Source organism: Panicum virgatum, chromosome 5K, assembly GCF_016808335.1.
Source record: "Panicum virgatum strain AP13 chromosome 5K, P.virgatum_v5, whole genome shotgun sequence".
Classification (NCBI taxonomy): Eukaryota; Viridiplantae; Streptophyta; class Magnoliopsida; order Poales; family Poaceae; genus Panicum; species Panicum virgatum.
In genome coordinates this window covers 3,148,865-3,166,817 of record NC_053140.1, presented here as the reverse complement: position 1 = coordinate 3,166,817, position 17,953 = coordinate 3,148,865, and the positions used below count along the sequence as shown (strand labels likewise).

General features: G+C 45.5%; 1 protein-coding gene and 1 pseudogene across 2 annotated transcripts; both read right to left on the bottom strand.

Moving 5' to 3' along the window:
• Positions 1-8,238: 8,238 nt before the first annotated feature.
• LOC120705689 (casein kinase 1-like protein HD16) lies at positions 8,239-14,759 on the bottom strand. 2 transcript variants are annotated; one of them, XM_039990168.1, is made up of 16 exons: positions 14,220-14,759; positions 12,579-12,713; positions 12,421-12,494; positions 12,219-12,288; positions 11,983-12,038; positions 11,827-11,898; positions 11,646-11,740; positions 11,480-11,546; positions 11,261-11,390; positions 10,940-11,158; positions 10,316-10,458; positions 10,068-10,242; positions 9,808-9,898; positions 9,189-9,346; positions 8,825-9,013; positions 8,239-8,720 (listed from the first exon to the last, which is right to left on the bottom strand). In XM_039990168.1, exons 1-16 carry the CDS (start codon positions 14,307-14,309, stop codon positions 8,661-8,663), a joined length of 1,824 nt encoding a protein of 607 aa, XP_039846102.1. In that variant the 5' UTR covers positions 14,310-14,759; the 3' UTR covers positions 8,239-8,660. The 2 variants fall into 2 exon arrangements, with proteins under 2 accessions (XP_039846102.1, XP_039846103.1); XM_039990169.1 differs by lacking the exon at positions 11,827-11,898 and having other exon boundaries at positions 14,220-14,680.
• A 2,420-nt stretch (positions 14,760-17,179) lies between these two features.
• LOC120710425 lies at positions 17,180-17,697 on the bottom strand (annotated as a pseudogene).
• Between the last annotated feature and the right edge of the window lie 256 nt (positions 17,698-17,953).

The window sequence follows — 17,953 nt, the reverse complement described above, 5'->3', positions numbered from 1 at the left end:
CGTATGGACACTGTTGTGCGTCTGGAGCCAGGTGTGCTGCTCCAGAACTTGACCCGAGCCAATGCGGCCAAGGTCAAGAGGCTCAGGTGGAGTGTTGACGAGGAGGTCTGGTTCCCGGTGACCCGAGACAGCAGAGTCGACAGGAGGTTCTGGACTTTGCTACAGGCCAGTTTCTACGAGACCTACCAGAGGCGGGGCCACCGGATCTTTCAGCACAGGGTTCTTGACTGGGTCTCACTGAGGACAGCCGCAGGGGGAGCAGATGTGAGAGCACACTTTGCTCACTTCAGAGGTCTGCCTAGACTGCTAGAGATGGAGCAGAACCGTTATATCGAGGACTGGGTCAGAGTGTTCTACGCTACAGCTTGGATAGCCCCCGAGCGCAGAGCTGTACACTTCATGTTTGGAGGGCAGGACTTTGGTTTGTCGAGGGCGACCATTGCTGGTATTCTTGGAGTTGACCTGGTCGACGTCTCGCTGCACGAGAGGGTTTACGGGGACTCAGATCCACCCCGCAGGGCGATGGTTGGCGGGATTGCTCCTTCTCACGAGGCGATCACTCAGTGCTTCCGCCAGCCGTTCCCAGCCTCTTACGCCAGAGTGCCGAGCTTGCTGACCCCAGAGGCTTACGCAGTACACATGGCCCTCCGGAGGACTTTGCTACCGAGGAGTGGCTACCCAGAGGGGTTTACGGGACTGCAGCAGCTCCTGCTTCTACACATCCTCACTCACGAGCCCTTTGACATAGTTGACTTTATTTTGGCTGAGATCGAGGATGTGATCACTGATGGGATGGGTGTGGTGCGACAGTTTCCCTATGCGCACTGGATCAGTTACATATGCTCTATGATAGTGCCAGCAGAGTCACCCATCAGTGCCCCTTATCGTCACGACGAGGCTCCCAGGTTCCCTGTCTACCGACCCACGGCTCCACAGGACAGGAGGAGGGGCAGACACGCAGATAGAGCAGCGATGGCTCGACTGTCACCGGAGGTTCAGGCACGAGTGGCAGAGGAGGATGAGGCACTCCTAGCAGCAGAGGCACAGCTTCCCGGGGGAGATGATGAGATTCACTGGTCTGAGCTTGAGTCAGACTCCTCCGACGACGTTGAGTACTTTCCTTCAGCTGCCCCAGCCAGTCACGATCACGAGGCAGGAGGTTCAGGACAGCCAGCACCTCCGACTTCAGCAGCTGCTACAGTCTCTGAGTCTCAGGTGACTTAGCCGTCCGAGCTCACTTCACTGCTACAGCAGCTCGTGACCCAGCAGAGAGAGGACAGGCTTGCTCAGGAGGAGGCCAGGAGAGCCCATGAGGCCCAGATTGCTGCTATACAGAGAGAGGCCGCCCGAGAGCGGGCTGCGACCGAGGAGCGTTTTGTCGGGCTTATCGACAGAGTTTCACAGAGGACAGACGCTCAGTTTCAGCAGATGCAGCAGGGGATGATGGCGATGTTCGGGATGATCTCACAGCTTTACTCTCACACCGGACTCGCCCCGCAGCAGCCAGGACAGCCAGGCCTTCAGGGTGTTGGAGCACCTCAGCTTGCCGTCACACCAGCTCCTCCTCCTCCAGCTCCTACTGCAGCTCCAGCTACCTCAGCGACACCGGAGACCACATTCTCGATGTCAGCACTCTTTGGGTCTGCCGGTCGTCCGCTCTTTTCACCACTGCCGGTGACCACACTCTTTCAGGACTCACCGTCAGCGGTTCAGTCGGTCGCCCTCCCCTCCTCACTTCAGGCAGCACCTTCAGGGGGAGGAGCAGTAGAGGAGTCCCTGCTTCCACAGTCGACGCAGCCGGCAGCCTCAGCAGTCACCTCTTCAGATATTGATACTTCTTCTGCTGACCCGGTTACGACTTCTACGGATCCTCTACCAGGCAGTGCCAGCACGAGAGCCTCCACGACAGTTACTCCCCCAGTGAGCTCAGACCCAGACCAGCAGCTTCCGTCTGTCACCGAGGGTGAGAGTTCTCCGTCCGACGACGACGACCCGGACCGCTTCGTCGCCGTACCACGACAGCACGACCCGTAGCTCGCCTTTTGGTGCTTTGATGCCAAAGGGGGAGAGGTGTTAGGGGGAGCACCAGAGTTAGGGGGAGGGTAGAGCTAGAGAGAGCTCGTAGTTATCAGGACTTTGATTCTTTGTATCACATTTGGTGTTAATTCATGGATATGTACTTTTGTCGCTTGAGTATGCCGTTCTTTGAGACATATCTATGGATTTCGTTTGAGCCGTTGAGCTCTTTGGTCCTTCTTTTCGAGTTTGCTTGTGTTTATCCTGCTTTATCTTTCTCGCTCTCTCGTTACTTATGTTTGTGTTGTCATCAATCACCAAAAAGGGGGAGATTGTAAGCATCTAGGCCCTCAAGGTATGTTTCGGTGATTAATGACAACCATTATTGTGACTAATGAGTTTGTGCAGCTTAAAAGATCATTATCGCTCATTTGGTCATATGTCAAAAGAGGCCCCTCAATTTCGGTTATTCTAAAAGGCGATCTCGGTTTTCAACTTATATATATGTCAAGGCTAAGGATCTTTCTAGTCCTAAGTGTCACAAGGTTGAGAAGGACACTTAGGTTAGTATAGGTTTTATAGTTTTGTAGTGATCGCACTATTAAGAGGGGTTAAGGCTTAGTAACTTGAGCATGGACATGGTCATTTGAAAATGGATGCACACTATGGTCACTCAGGTTTCTAGAAGTTCAAATAAGTGGTTCTCAAACTATATCTCAAGAATATTTGGATTTCACTCAAGACTCAAATCAGAAAAGACAAAATCAGAAAAAGTCTATACACCGGTTTAACCGACGCTCTCAATTTTCTATACGTCGGTTAAACGAAGTCAGCAGAGTCTGGACAAATTCAATACACCGGTTAAACCGACGTGTTTGAATTTAACGTCGGTGCATTGGTCCAGAGTTGGTTTTTCCAGGGAAATTCAAGTTCTATTCACCGGATTAACCGACGCTGTTTGAATCAAGACGTCGGTGCAATTGACCAGTGAGATGGTTTTTTCAGAGGAATTCAAAAGTTGTACTCACCGGTTAAACCGACGATAGGTTTGAGTTAACGTCGGTGCAGTTGTCCAGAGACTTGATTTTTCAGTGGTTCAGTGGACAACTACACACACCGGTTAAACCGATGCTACGTCGGTTAATCTGCCCCAGTCGTAACGGCTAGTTTTCAGAAGAGGCAGTTTACATTCACCGGTTAAACCGACGATGACAATGGGGGGTACGTCGGATTAACCGGCGCTACGCAGTTTTCTGGCAGCTTTTCTCCAACGGCTCTATTTGTGTGAGCTGCCTATATATACCCCTCCAATGGGTCATTTCGCCCACTCTTGACACCAGGCAACATCCAAACACTCATACCATAGTCAAGAGCCACCTTGAGCTTCATCATTCACATACTTGTGCATTCAATCAATCAAGAAGCAAGATTAAGGACTTGAGTAGAGAGAAGCTAGTGTGCATCCGTTCTTGGTGATCGGTTCTTGCTCAAGTGAAGGCCTTAGCTTGTTACTCTTGGTGATTGGCATCACCTAGGCGATCTTGGTGATCGAGGTGTTTCTCGCGGAGCTTGCCAAGGATTGTGGGAGCCCGGAGAAGAAGATTGTACGTGGCTTGATCTCCACCACGCCGGGATGGTGAACGGAGACTCTTAGTGAGCGCCCTCGTCTCGGTGACTTGGGAGGTGACAAGACTCTTTGAGAGTGTCACAACGTGGATTAGGGGTGTGTGCCAACACATCGATACCACGGGAAAAAATCCGGTTGTCTCTTGTCCATTCCTTTTATTCAAGCATTTTCCTTCATGCAATTTACTCATGTGCTTGACTTAGAGATCATAACTTAGCTCTACCTTGCTAGGCTTTACTTTGTTTTTATCTCTCTTAGCTTGTGTAGGTAGCTTAGTTATCCGGTTGGTGAATTGGTGCCCTACTAGCTTTGCATAGGTTAAGGTTGCCTTACTTTGTTTTAGAAATTGAAAAAGGCCCAATTCACCCCCCCTCTTGGTCCATCGATCCTTACACGCCGGCACAGCGCCGCCGCCCCTCCGCCCCCTTTGCCCTGGATCGTTGGATCTCGATCCAGCGGACCAGATCTGATCCGAACCATAGCCGTTCGATCTGATCTCAACGGCCCAGATCTAATCCAGCCGAGTCAAACCGTAGGCACTGGTCAACCTTGGCTACTTTTGCAAAAGAGCCCCTCTATTTCTACAAAATTAACCCGCAGTCCATCAACGTTCAAAAATAATTATGTATAGGTCCTTCCTTTTACGTTTTAAACCCTGAGTTTATCTAAATTCCAACCCGCCGTCCGTGAGTCGTGTTTTTGCAATCTAACCCCTGCGTATAAGGTTTAATTATGTTTAGGCCCTCGGTTTCTTCACCCAGAGCCCTTTTTCTTTTAAATCCTTTGCAAATAAGCCCCTAGAACCTTATTTTAACCATAACTTCTTCGTTTTAACTCCGTTTTCATCGATTCTTGCGCTCACATGATCCTTGCAACGTGTGCGATAGATTTATAACCTTTTTATCCTCTGTGAGCACACTTTGCTGTGTCTTACAAATCTTTTCCGTTAGTCCTTAAACTTTTAGTTAATCGCGACTAGATCCCTGAAGCACCGTTTATCCCATAGAATCGTCGTTTTAGTTCCATTTTCCGTGTTTCTTGCGCTCTCATAACCGTTGCAGCGAGCCCTATCCTTTAGTACGCTCTTTTAAAGCCTTTCTTTTGTTTTGGTGTATTGTTCTTAAGATGTATCTTCTTGTTTGCTTTGTATGGTTGCTCGTTGATTGCTCCGAGTAGAAGAATCGCTGTTTGAAGATTGAAGATCAAGAATTCCAAGTGAGCAAAAGCTAAAGAGCAGTAAGAGTAGCTTTTCGTTGGAGAAAGGCAAGTGACCCTAACCATACTTCTATCTATGCTTTATTTACAAGATGATATGATTTAATTGTAACATGGAGAACCACCCAAGAAAACAGTACAACTACAATACTATATGGCTCTGGTCTTAGCTGATTAATTAGAGACTCTAACTTGTGACAGTCTTACCGAAAGGCCAAGAGGGGATGCATCGACGGGATATAGCTCGGTCCTCTTGGGGCAATTGGTATTGTTTAATGGTCCTTTGGCAAGGTACCACCTCATTAGGACAGTGTTATGACCGCTTTGGCTTGAAACCTTAGCGGATTGTCATGGGTTAGGGAATCTTTGTAAAGGCCTCGTAGCGTCCCTATGCAATCACACCTCGGAAGTGTGGTATTGTGCCTGATCAGCACATATGCGTGGTTGGGTTCAAAGTTCTTCGGAACTTTTACGCGAATTGTGGTGAAAGTGTACAACCTCTGCAGAGTTAAAACTAACCGGTTAGCCGTGCTCACGGTCAAGAGCGGCTTGGACCCTCACATGATTAATAAACTTAAAGATGGATATAAATCACATTCTGGTTATTTCTTGTGGACTTGTTGAGTACCAACCATAAGTGTACTCATCCTTGCTTACTGCTGCTCAGAAGAAAAAGTTGCTGTGAAGTCTTTTGAAGATGTTGCTGAGTTCTAGGCGTACGCAACCCCCAGTTGATTGCCTGTGAAGTTTGAAGCCTCCGTTTCCAGGATAAGCTGTATAACTCTGATAGTGTTTTAATTGTTTTAGTTGCTCTTTTTCGTGATACTGTTACTGATTATTCACTTATGATGTCTCTATATGTATGAAACTTGATCCTGTCATATATATAGATATGCATTCGGTTTTCTCCTTAAAACCGGGTGTGACAGACGGAGGCTTGGACTAGTCTGATAGCTACTAGAAATCTCCAGAGTCCGGATAGCACGGCCCTTTGGTTCCCACCCTATAAAATCCGTAAGCACAAAAAAAACATCACATCAAATATTTCGACATATACATGAAATACTAAATAAAGTCTATTTATAAAACTTTTTGCATGAATGGGCTGTAAATCGCGAAACGAATCTAATGAGCCTACTTAATCCATAATTTGCAACAGTGATGCTACAGTAACCATCCGCTAATTATTGATTAATCATAAATTAATTAGTATCATTAGATTCATCTCGTGATTTACAACCCATTTGTGCAAAAAAATTTGTAAATAGACTTCATTTATTACTTCAAATTAGTAAGATTGCAACACAAAATTTTTTGGGCCGAAACTAAACACGGCCTACCATCGTTTGCACTCCTGTTCACGGAAAGAGCAAGGATGCTGCACTGTTACCTCTGGTTCCTGCCCTTCTGCATGCGATCGGACGCGTTTAGATTTTTTTAATTGATCCAAAAGCTGCCGGATCTGTTCACCGTGAGCTGTTGTGTGCGTTTAATGGCCGTGTTTGGTTAGGCGTGAATTTTTTTTTTGCCTCTTTAACCACTAATTAGAGTTATTAAATAAAGTCTAATTATAAAATTATTTGTACAACTATGGTACTGTAGTAGTTACTGTAACTAATGAGGTCTTTAACCTTATAATTAGAGGATGATTAGACGTAATTACTATAGCACCATTATAGCCAATTATGATGGAAATTGACTCATTAGATTTGTCTCAAAAAACTACACTAATCTGTAAAAAGATTTCGCAAATAAACTTCAGTACTAATTTATCTTTTTTGAAAAAAAATTCACCCACTCATCCAAACACAGCCAATATGGGACAATTTTTGAACCTCATAAGTGCAGTTAAAATGGGACGGAGGGAGTACGTGAAATGGCAGGGCTACAAGTCAGCTCCGCTTCAGAATAGACGCTCACGCACGCTTCTTCAGCTCCTGTGATTGGACTGACATCCAACGTCCAAATAGAGAATCCAATTGAAATCCAACTAAAATAAGTATCCATCCAATTCAATTCTAATAATTAGTCTCCAACATCCAATCCAATCCAACCCAACTCTACTTAATCCAAATCCATCCATATAATCCAATATTCAAGCAAGCATGTGGGTTTGTCAAACTTCAGTCTTCATAGTTCATACGTTGTGACGGGCTTGTGATGGGCTGAGGCCGGCCCAACTGCTCAAAGGCCCAAAAAATGAATCGTTATCTTCTTCCTTGGTTTATCCAGAGTTCACGGACGAACAGGCACAGCTCCATCCTCCATGGCGTAGCACATCGCAGGTGACTCTGGGGTCGGGGTGGGGGAGGGTTCGTCGCCAGCCAGGTATGGCGGCCGGGAGAGCTCCTCACGGTGGCAAGGGAGCGAGGCTCGGCAGCCGGGTGAGCTCCCCACGGTGGCAAGGAGAGCGACACGCGGTGGCCATGATAGCTCCGCGCGGCGGCCGGGATAGCTCGCGCGGCGGCCGGGAGCGACGCGCGGCGGCCGGGATAGCTCCATGCAGCGCCCGGGAGAACTCCGCGCGGCACCCGGGAGCGACGCGCGATGGCCGCAAGAGCTCCGCACGGCGACGGGAGAGGGATGCACGGCGGAGGAGGAGCGACGCGTGGGCAGCGCGATGGCGGGGGAGAGAGACATATGCGTACATGGTAGTCTGCTCAGTCCAATAAGATTTGGATTATTCTCTCTCTTCTCTATCCAATAGAATTCAATCCTAATTATCTAAAGCAAATGGATATCCATATCCAAGTGGATCCAAATCCAGTTGAATCCAAGAGCAAAATTCCAATTGGATTTGGATCTAATCCAATCCCCAATCCATTGCCAGGAGTTCTTCTGAAGCTGTGACAACTCGAGTTGTGGTCAGTGGTTCCCTCGTACAGTCATAATTGCGTGCCCACCGACCGATCCATCCGTGTTCCGTGTTGAGCCGCGCCTACACTTCAACACTAGGCTGCTTCCTTGAGATCTGGGCCGTGTTTTGGTCTGGGATGTAAAAAATTTCGTAAAACTTTTTTTTTACTCTTTAACCATTAATTTAGAGTATTAAATAAAATCTAATTATAAAACCACATCCAAAACCCTTGTAAATCTCGTGACGAATCTAATAAAACCTTTGACCGCGTGATTAAATAATCGTTACTGTAGCATCACTGTACCAAATAATCAATTAATTACCGTCATTAGATTCGTCTCGAAAAATTACACCCATCCCTAAAAAGATTTTGCAAATAGACTTCATTTAGTACCCCATACCAACGAGATTCTCTTCTCGAAAAACATACGCGAAAAAATCACTGTAAAAACCAAACACCACCCTGACGTTGAACGAACGCAACACCAATCCGGCTGGCAGTTCACACCACAATCCTGTCACATGATGGTTCAACAGGCTGTATATGTAATTCTGTAGTGCAACAGAACAGTAACAAGAATAGACGCCAGCGGCATCAACAGCAAGAGAGTCGGCACGTCTGGGGAGTGGGGACTTGGGAGCCAAACAACCTTGTAAAGCTAACTTTCTGTACATGGCAACGGTTCAGCAGGTACACCTATACATTCTTTACAACACACTCTAATGCTTTGGATAATTTATACACAACCGACAAAAAAAACAGACCACACTGTTCTTTGCTGCATGCTAGCCAAACACAACCAGCTTTTCTTTCTCTCATATAGGTTACCTTTTGTTAGCTGCGGGTAAGTAGGTTAGCAAAGTTTTGAGATTCAAAATCCCCCATCTCTTATCATAGAACCACCTGTGGTTCATATTAGTATATCTTACATGAGAAAACGGGCTTCATGATACGGATCTTCCATAGCAAATGGAAGCAAGGTAGAGGTTATTGGACCATTTATCCTGTAAACAGATTGATCAGCAGGTGGAAATAAATACAAACCCCCCCCCCCCCCCCCGTATGGAGCTCACAGTTTCAAATAAAAAAGAGAGGGCGGTGGAGCCACCTTCACATGCTGGCTGGGGAAGGCAGATGTTCTCAGGGTCTCCTGTGTTTCATCAGTAGGCTTTCTCCTAGGGACACTCAAGATAAAGGCCGCCTGGTCCCACGTGGCAGCCGTGGCCGTGATGCGATAACCATTGTCCCAACGCATGTGGATGCCCTCACTTGGATATAAGAAGTCAAGCTCCACTACCTGAAAAAGAAATGTCTGAGGATTGGATCCTTTGTAATTCTCATTAACAAAATATTGCATTCTTGCCGGATTTTCTTCAGCAACCAAGAATCAAGCAGATCAGCATCTGAGTTTGTTTGTTCGATTCCATTTAAGGTTTGTGGACACTCAAAATCAAAGAGACACTAGCACATACCTGAGCACTGAAACCAGCATTGCGGGACATGACAGCTGCCCATCGGCTCCCAGCCGTTGCCATAGCCGTAACATAAAAGCCCTCCTTCCATTTTTTGTTTATCCATTTGAAGGGAAATGAATCGCTTACTTTGTAGGACTGCTGTGCATACTGCGTTCCTGGAAAACCACAGAGCCATTCCTTGTTCATTTATACCAACAGAAAAACAAATGTTTCAATACCCAAGTGTTTCCACTTTAGATAGCACATCCAAACAAAAAGGAAAAAACGTCCACAACTCTTGCCCATATTTCTAGATATAGCTTATTAACTACCGTCCAAAAAAAAAATATGTAGCTTATTGTGTTGAAAGCTTAAACACATCTCCATAATGATTCATGAGGGAGTAGCAAGCATGGCTCTTACAGTAGATGCTAAAGGAATTTTTTTTCATATAGTTTAGATGCTAAAGGATTGGAAAAACAAACTGGAGCAAAAAAGTTGAGGGGGAACATGAGATATCATATTTGTCCAGGAGATTCCTGATGAACCTTGTCACTAGATCATTATGCAATGATGATCCAGTCACCAAGTTTGTTCTGAAGTCCAGGTATCAAGCTGAAACATTGAGATTAATTACCTCTTGACATGATCACCAGAGAGCTGCCATTATTTGCACCGGCCAGTGAGGTGATATAGAAATTTCTCTCCCACTGCTCCATTATCCATTCCTAACATAGCAAAGGCAAGTTAAAGCTCTAACAGCATAAAACAACAAAATGCAAATGACAATGAGATATCATCAAGGATGTCTAATGAGTGACGTGTTGATATCCAACCATAAACAGAGGATAGTAATAAACCCAGTAATGTAACAAGAATTGATATTATATTGTTTACCTTGTGAAGAAAGTGATGAGAGAGTTCATATACTTGAGATGTAAAACCAGTTCCAGCATCCATAATTAAAGCCCACAGATTTGAGCATGAGGCAACTGAGCTAATAAACAAGCCATCTTCATTTCCCTTTTGAATATGCTGTAGTAATCTATTATCAGCTACATTGTAGTGGTACCTGACAAACAAATCCGGTAAGAAAATGGGAAATCTTTTTGGTGTTATTAAGCAGATATATGCATCCAGCAGACCTCTGTTTCATAGGTCGACGGGCATTGTACACACTAATCCACTGAGTTGCCGGCATCCCCATTCTGATCTTCTTCTTAGGTTGCTCATCATCATTTTCATCCACTATTAAGCGGCCTCTCTTCTGGCCAACCTGGTATATTAGCTGGAAATCCAGTCAAGCATTAGTTATTAAGCAGATGACCTTTTATTACATGCATGCAAAAGGAAATAATTTATAACCTGCAATCGAAAATTGAAAAATATGGGGTCTACTATTGTACTTTTGCCAATTCATTATCTTTTCCACCACATCTGTTAGGCACTGAAATCTCATTGTCCTTTACCCTAAAAGACAAATGCCTTCATATGGCCTATGATAGCATAACACTGTATTTGTATTCTCATGTAAGCCATAGACAATATTTAGCACTTCACGGAATGAACATGAGAAAAGTTTAAATCGCAGGGTGACCACAATTCAGTGAACAAATATAGGGATTCTTGGGGCATAACTATTGCTAATGTAAGCAATGGCTCCAGAAACTATGGAATCATAAATTATAAATTACTTGGCAAATACAGAGGACATGGATGCAAGTCCTTGGAGCAAATAAAAATAAAGAAATCACAGAGGAGTAATGTACCTTCTGAGCACCATCTGTGTTTATCGGTCTTATGTCTGGATTTGGGCCAACAATGCCATCAAAAAGAGAAATACACTTTGCATAGTTTGGTTCTTCGTCAAATTTCAAGTTCACAACATACTCAACAAAATGCCGGAAAGGTTGTGGGCAAATTCCACACAAAGACTCTGGAGATGTCGCCATCTTTTTCTTGCAGACAAGAAAACCTTTGTTCTCTCCCTAAATTGATTGAAGAATGGAACAAGTAATAAAAAAAATTAAGAGTGAGAATAAATAAAAAAATTGTGAGTGACAATAAAAGTGACCTGAACATCGACTGACCTGGTATCCTTGCCAAGGGAGGCGACCACGGAGAAGAAAAATAAGTGTGTATGCGAGGGATTCAAGGTCATCTCTCCTGGTCCCAGTCCTTCCCAAGTGGGCATGCACACTAGCATAGCGAACAGTACCCCTGTTTATGAAGCAAAAGCATACGACAAAAGCATTACAATGAAGCAATGTGCATGGAAAAGGACATCATACAAATATTTCCAAACAAACCTAAAGATATCAGGTCTCTGATCATATTCGACATGGTGCCCCGTACCAGCATCCTTCCATTTAGTTGCTGCATAAGTACAAAATAATATTTTATGAAGAAACAACATAAATAACCAAATAGAACAACATAAATATTTGACATGAGTTGCATCTGATTACAACTTACCCAGTCCGAGGTCAACAAGAAAAAGCTTCTTCTCATCTGGGGTACCAGGAGGACCAAGCAAGAAGTTCTCAGGTTTCACATCACCATGGACATACCTGCCATATACACATCTCATAAAATACAGTTTCAAACCAACTATACAAGACACATAGTTCCATCTCAACAACAAAAAACACATTACCCTTTAGAGTGCATCTTCTCCAGTATGGAGATTCCCTCTATGCCTATGCAAGCAACCATCTCAACAGACATTCTATAAAATACAAGGTTGGAAATAATGGAAATGGTTAAATACAAATGGTAAAGATTAATAATAAAAAAAGGTGCAGATACCCACGAGTGGGAATTGTTATTCCAAACATCCCATAGGCTTGGTCCCAGCATATCCATAACCTGCATGCAGACCGAGCTGGATTAGTAAGAACAAAGTTTGATATTATTGAGCAAATAGGAACAAATGAAGATTCCACAAAGCTACAAAAAAACACGAGAAACTAAACTAAAAAAAACTTTAATGCATATAATATCTACACACGCAAGTAAAACGAATATAAGAAGTTCATTGTCAAATACCATGATATAAAACTCGGCCTGCTTTCCTTTGTAGTGTACCCGTGGGACACCATGGTTTCCACTAAGAGTGCTGCGCCAAAGAGAGGTTTCAAATAAGCAAGAGAGGTTAAATGTCACCCAAAAAATAACTAACACCAAAAAGAATAATAAACAGAAAAAATATCGAAAGATAACTAGTCAGAATTCACGAATCAGTACATACTTGTAAACTTGCCACTCATAAGGAGCTCCATAGTTGCATCCTTTGCTGGTTTGATGTTCAAATTTCAGTGCAACCTGACAGATATAGAGGTAAGAAAATTGATGGGACTGCACCTTTTCAGTTCCAACACTATGAAGCATTTATGGAGATGCAGTAACCTCTAAAGCATTTGAACCAGGGTTCCGGTCACTGAGACGAGGGGCAGAAATACGTCGACCAACATATACTTGTCCAAATCCTCCCTTTCCAAGCTTCCTTTCAAGCTTATAGGTTGGTGAATTTCCAATTTGTACCTGTTTCAAGCGAGCATGTGAGCATCCGAAATAGATATACAGATAGCAGAACAAATCATGCAACCACAAACACAACTTGCCTGCAACTTAATTCTGTAGCACAGATGTACATCCAGGTAGTATTATAGTAGCATGATGCAAAATACAATGAAGATGTAGAATTAATTGAGCGTATATTAGATAGATCATAGGAATCCTTAACTAATATATTTAATTTGTGCCTACAAGAATGCTACAGCATGCCAAACCCATTTAGCCATAATACACCTTCTAAGATCTACCAGCGCACTAATGTCTTTGTCTTGTTTGAAACAAAGGAATTTCAAACAGTACCATAGTTCTCGCAGGGATCGCAGGAAATTCTGTAAACAGTGTGAAAGAATTGAACGGAACACTCAATTTAAGTACTACTGACAATAAAAAGGTGGACTCAGAAATGTAACGAAGATCCATCACGGGAGGGCAGAAAAAAATAGTAATTGCCGCCTAGGGGAACCCAGGCTCCAAAATCAAGTGTTTTTAATGCATGGTAATTGGTAATGCAGAATGTTAATTTCATTAATCTAATTTCACATAGTACAGATATGTGGGAGCACAACTAGCCATAGCATCAACACCTATACAGCAGGATCAGTACATTTGTTGGCATGTCCATTCAACCATGTTTAAATGCATGGACAAGGTCTTGAAAGTACGAATAGAAAAGAGTATTTAATGTTAGGACGTTACTACCACCTGGAGTCTACTAGTTTTTAGCCATTTCGCCAATCATCTCCTCGAAAGTCATGACCAATGCTAAACTCCATAATCCATATATGTCCACAGAAAGTAGCATGCCGACAATAATAAAATAGGGACACATTGCGACAATAATAAAATAGGGACACATTGCGACAGTAATGAAATAGAAATCGCCTCACTCAAAACAAACTAAAAGCACCAAGCAACGACAAAAAAGTCCATGCATCGTACATATTCACTTCCAAAATAGTAAATTCATTATCCATGTGAATAAATATCTCCTACAACTTGCCAGACGCCAAATATGACGACAAGTATACTCACACTAGCAAATATATGTTGCACTAAACCCAGCAGCTCCAATCCGATCTCTTATGATACACCATACATCACCAGCCAGATCTCTAGTGTAGTTCAGAAACTTGAATCCTACCCTAGGTTTAGATTTGTTCTACTTACAAGTAAAAAATTCCATGTCAATTGGAGAGATCTTAAATACATATTTGTTATCTTTTGCAAGTATGTGTGCTTCTTATCCTAGATTCTCATACAAGATGGTCTCCCCCCTTAATCGCCACTGATTTGGCATAACATCCATCACTAACCAACTCAGTGTGCCACAAGCATAACATCTCACCGTCCTTGGGTCATCAAACGAACAGAAAATCGGCTGCGACCCACAATCAGCAGCGGTTTAATCAAGCACCCTATTTCCATAAGCATCTAAATTACGTCGGGAGAGCCCTGAAGATATTTCGAGCTTACCGTCTGGGGCAGCGGCGGGGCGCCCCCGTCGTCGCCCGCGCCGGCGCCTGCCTTGTCCCGGCTCCGGCCGCCGCTGTCGAAGTCGTCCATCCCTTCGCCTCCCCCTCCCTCCTGCTCGTCCTCTTCGCACTGCTGCTGCTGCTGCTGCTGTTACTGCGGCTGCGGCTATAGCACCAGAGACCTCGCGGCTCGTGGCTCGGCGACCGGATTCCTCTGCCGCTGCCCTCCACGGCCTCGGAGCGCGCAACCGCGGGGCGCTGGCATCCGTCTCGGACTCAGCCCCACGGCCCCGCGTCCGGAGGGTAGATCGGGCAGGGAGGCGAGCGGATATCGGCTGAGACGCGGTTGCACTGGGTTAGGGTTTGGTCCCCGGCTGCGGATGAGATGGCCGGCGAAGACGGGGACGGTGGTCGGGGATGGGGAGAGCAGGGAAATGCCGGGCTCGGCGGCACGGGGAATGGGGAAAATGGAGAGAGAAAAAAATTGCAGAGTTGCAATACTATTCCACGCGCTGTTCGAGCTTCTGTAAACTCCGCCTACAAGAGGAGCTTACGTGGATAGAAAGTCCTCATCGTTCTTTCCTTTTTTTTTGTTTTGTTTATACCAAACCCAAAAAACAATACGACGAATCGAAGGTACAGCTTCCCAACAGAAGAAAGCAAGGATCCTTAAAAAAAAACAGAAGAAAGTAATGAGGCAATACACCATTTTTAGAAGACTAGCCCCCTCTTCTCTTGAGAACTCTAAGAAGAAATAATTTGGGAGGTTTCAAAAGATGACACTGTGCCTCCCGCCTCTGGTGTGTCCTTTTCAACCGGTATACGTGCAGAGTCTGATTAGCTGGATGCCAATTTTTATCAGACCAAAATCAGAGCATGCTAATAAAATTTAACTAATAATTGATTGATGTCTATATATATTAGCACTTCAATACAAAATAATGAGAAATTACAAGAAACTTGTTAAACTTTACAAAGGAAAAAAAATATTGGTTGCCAACAACACTAAACCAAATGAATATCTAACTTTCCTGCCAACACTTTGGCATGAAATGATTTTAATAAGTCAATATCTTGCCTTGCAATAATTTTGGCTCAGCACAAATTGGCATCCAATCAATCAGTTCACAATATGCACCTAAAATTCCAACGGGCTAGGTTCTATAAAAATAAAAATGGATGCGGTAGCATGTTCCACAATCTTAGGGATTGTTTGATTTGTGGCCGCAGTCAGTCACGCCTAACGTTCGGCAGCGCCACAGCGCCGTGGCAACTGAAATGGCCGCCACACGCCACAGCCTTGCCACGGATAACAACAAGCATAGGCAGAAAAATGACAGCTGTGGTGGCCGTAATATAAGCTAGAACCAAGCAATGGGCATAGGTACCGAATTTTAGGCTTGGCGACCGATGGCGTGCAACCAAACATCCCCTCAAACAACCGTGACATGAAAGTTGAAGCCTGGTGACATGGAAACAAATATCTAGTCGGTCAGCACCAATGCTCCCCTTGTTTTTCACCTAAATAAAATCATTCATACATCTTCCTTTTCCTTAACAATTCGTTTCAAATATGCCTTTTAAATCCTAACAAATTTGAAAAGATACGCGAATCTAGTAAAATTATAGGGACAATATGAGTAACCCGCAGAAGATCCTAAGTCTTTAGTCACCCACCGACAAAAGATGTGGAAATTAGTTTTCTTCAATCCATCAAAGTTTAAAATCACATGCAATAAGTTTAAAACTGAAACACAGATCTTGTGCTGGTATTTCTTCAGTTTCTCATAAGATACTAAGATAGCTCCGGCTTCTCTAGTGAAGTTGAAGTCATTTTAAAAAATATTTAGCAAAATAATTTATTTTTATTCTTCGTGAGTGGATAGAAGAGATGAAGATAGTACTTTTAGCTCTTCCTACGTAGTGTAAGCTATTTCTGGCTTCACAAGGTGCTTCATGTACGAAGCCATTTGTAAAAGGGAAATTTTTCTACGACACACTCTCAAAACATGAATTTGTGAGATGCACACTCTGCTCCTTGAATTAGTCTGCAGCACACTCTGAATGTCTCATTTTGTGTGTGGCACACCACCCCCATTAAACAACTCTTTTGTATCCTGAGATGTGAGAGAACGTCATGTGGAAAGACCAAAATACCCTTAGCTGCTTAAGGAAACCTTCCAAATGCGCATAACATTGAACTAACCATCTAAGCATGCAACTGGTACACGAGCACACACGTCACTGGATCCCATCAACAACACACGACACGGGCACACCCTACTCGAGCCAGGGTTCACCAAACCGGCCGGAACCGGTCCGGTTACCGCGGTTACCGGTCTAACCGGCCCGGACCGGTTCCGGTTCCGGCCGGTTTTAAACCGGCCCAAATTCAAATTTTAAATTTGAATTCTAAAAAATGGAAAAATCCCAAAAAAACCTTAAAAATACTTCAAGTTGCGACGAATTTAATGATGTCAAATTTTTTCAAATATTCGTTCATTTAGTATACTTTGCGAGCATTTGAAGTTAAACAAAAAAAACATGCATACAAAAATATACAAATACAATGTAAAAGTAGTAAAAAAAGGATTGGAGGGTTCATTTAGGCTAAAACATGTTATACAAACATTCATTTAGTATACTTTGCGGATATTTGAATTTAAACAAAAAAAGAAAAAAAATTAAATTTAGCGTGTTACCAGTCAAACCGACCGGTTACTAGTCAAACCGACCGGTAACTGGTCAAACCGGACCGGTAAACCGGTCTAACCGGCCGGTTAGCCGTTCGAAACCGGTATAACTACGGGTTTTGAATTCAAATTTGAGTTTGATCGGTTTTTACCGGTAACCGGTCAAACCGGACCGGTTAGCCGGAACCGGGCGCCGGCGGTTCGGTCCAAATGGTCGGATAAAAAAACCCTGACTCGAGCATGCCACACAGAGTCAAACAGCAAGCCCAAACCTTTTTACAGACTCCGAGGGCGCATCCGGCCCCGCACGACCCGGCGAACGCCAGGCACCCTCCGGGGGCGCATCCGGCCCCGCACGACCCGGCGTCGCCATGGCTCGTGCAGCAGCTCTCAAGGCGTGACGCCCCCAGCACCCCCACCTGCGCCTCCGCCGTAGCCTCCGAACGCCGGGGCGCCGCCGCCGCCGCCGAAGCCGCCGAACGGGATGCCGCCGCCGCCCAGGGGCCCGAAGCCACCGACCCCGCCGAGCGGGCCGACGCCCCCGACGCCGCGCGAGCGGGCCCGTGACGCCGCTGAAGACGCCCCCACCGTTGTTGCCGAATCCGTCGCCGTACCCGCCGCCGACGGCGGGGAAGCCCGGGAGGTCGCCCACGCCCACGAACAAGTTCTTCTTGTCAGCCACGCCGGCGGCGTCAGTGGCGCCGCCGTTCATGGTGCCGGCCGCGGCAGCGGCAGCGGCCGCCGGGATCGTGGGAGCCGTGGCGGCGGGCGCGCCGCCGGAGCACGGCCGAGGGAGGAAGGATGGAAAGGGAGATCCGTCGAGGGGCCATGGCGGGGCACGGCCGGCGGCGGGCGGCCGCGGGGCGGGGCGGAAGGGGAGGGAGGGGCGTCGCCGTCGCGGGTGCGGACGGAGGGGCGGCGGCCGCACGCGCCGAGGGGCGGCGGAAGCGCTCGCGGCGGGGCGCCACCGTCACGTGGGCAGACGGAGGGGCAGCGGACGCGCGCGCGGTGGGGCGCCGCCGTCGCGGGTCCGGGGGGCGCG

Coding starts and splice junctions, on each gene's coding strand:
- LOC120705689 (XM_039990168.1), bottom strand. CDS start 14,309: ATGGACGACTTCGACAGCGGCGGCCGGAGCCGGGACAAGGCAGGCGCC. Junction 12,714..14,219: donor CCCCGCCGCTGCCCCAGACG/GTAAGCTCGAAA, acceptor CGCTTGAAACAG/GTACAAATTGGAAATTCACC. Junction 9,899..10,067: donor CTCATCACTTTCTTCACAAG/GTAAACAATATA, acceptor TTGCTATGTTAG/GAATGGATAATGGAGCAGTG.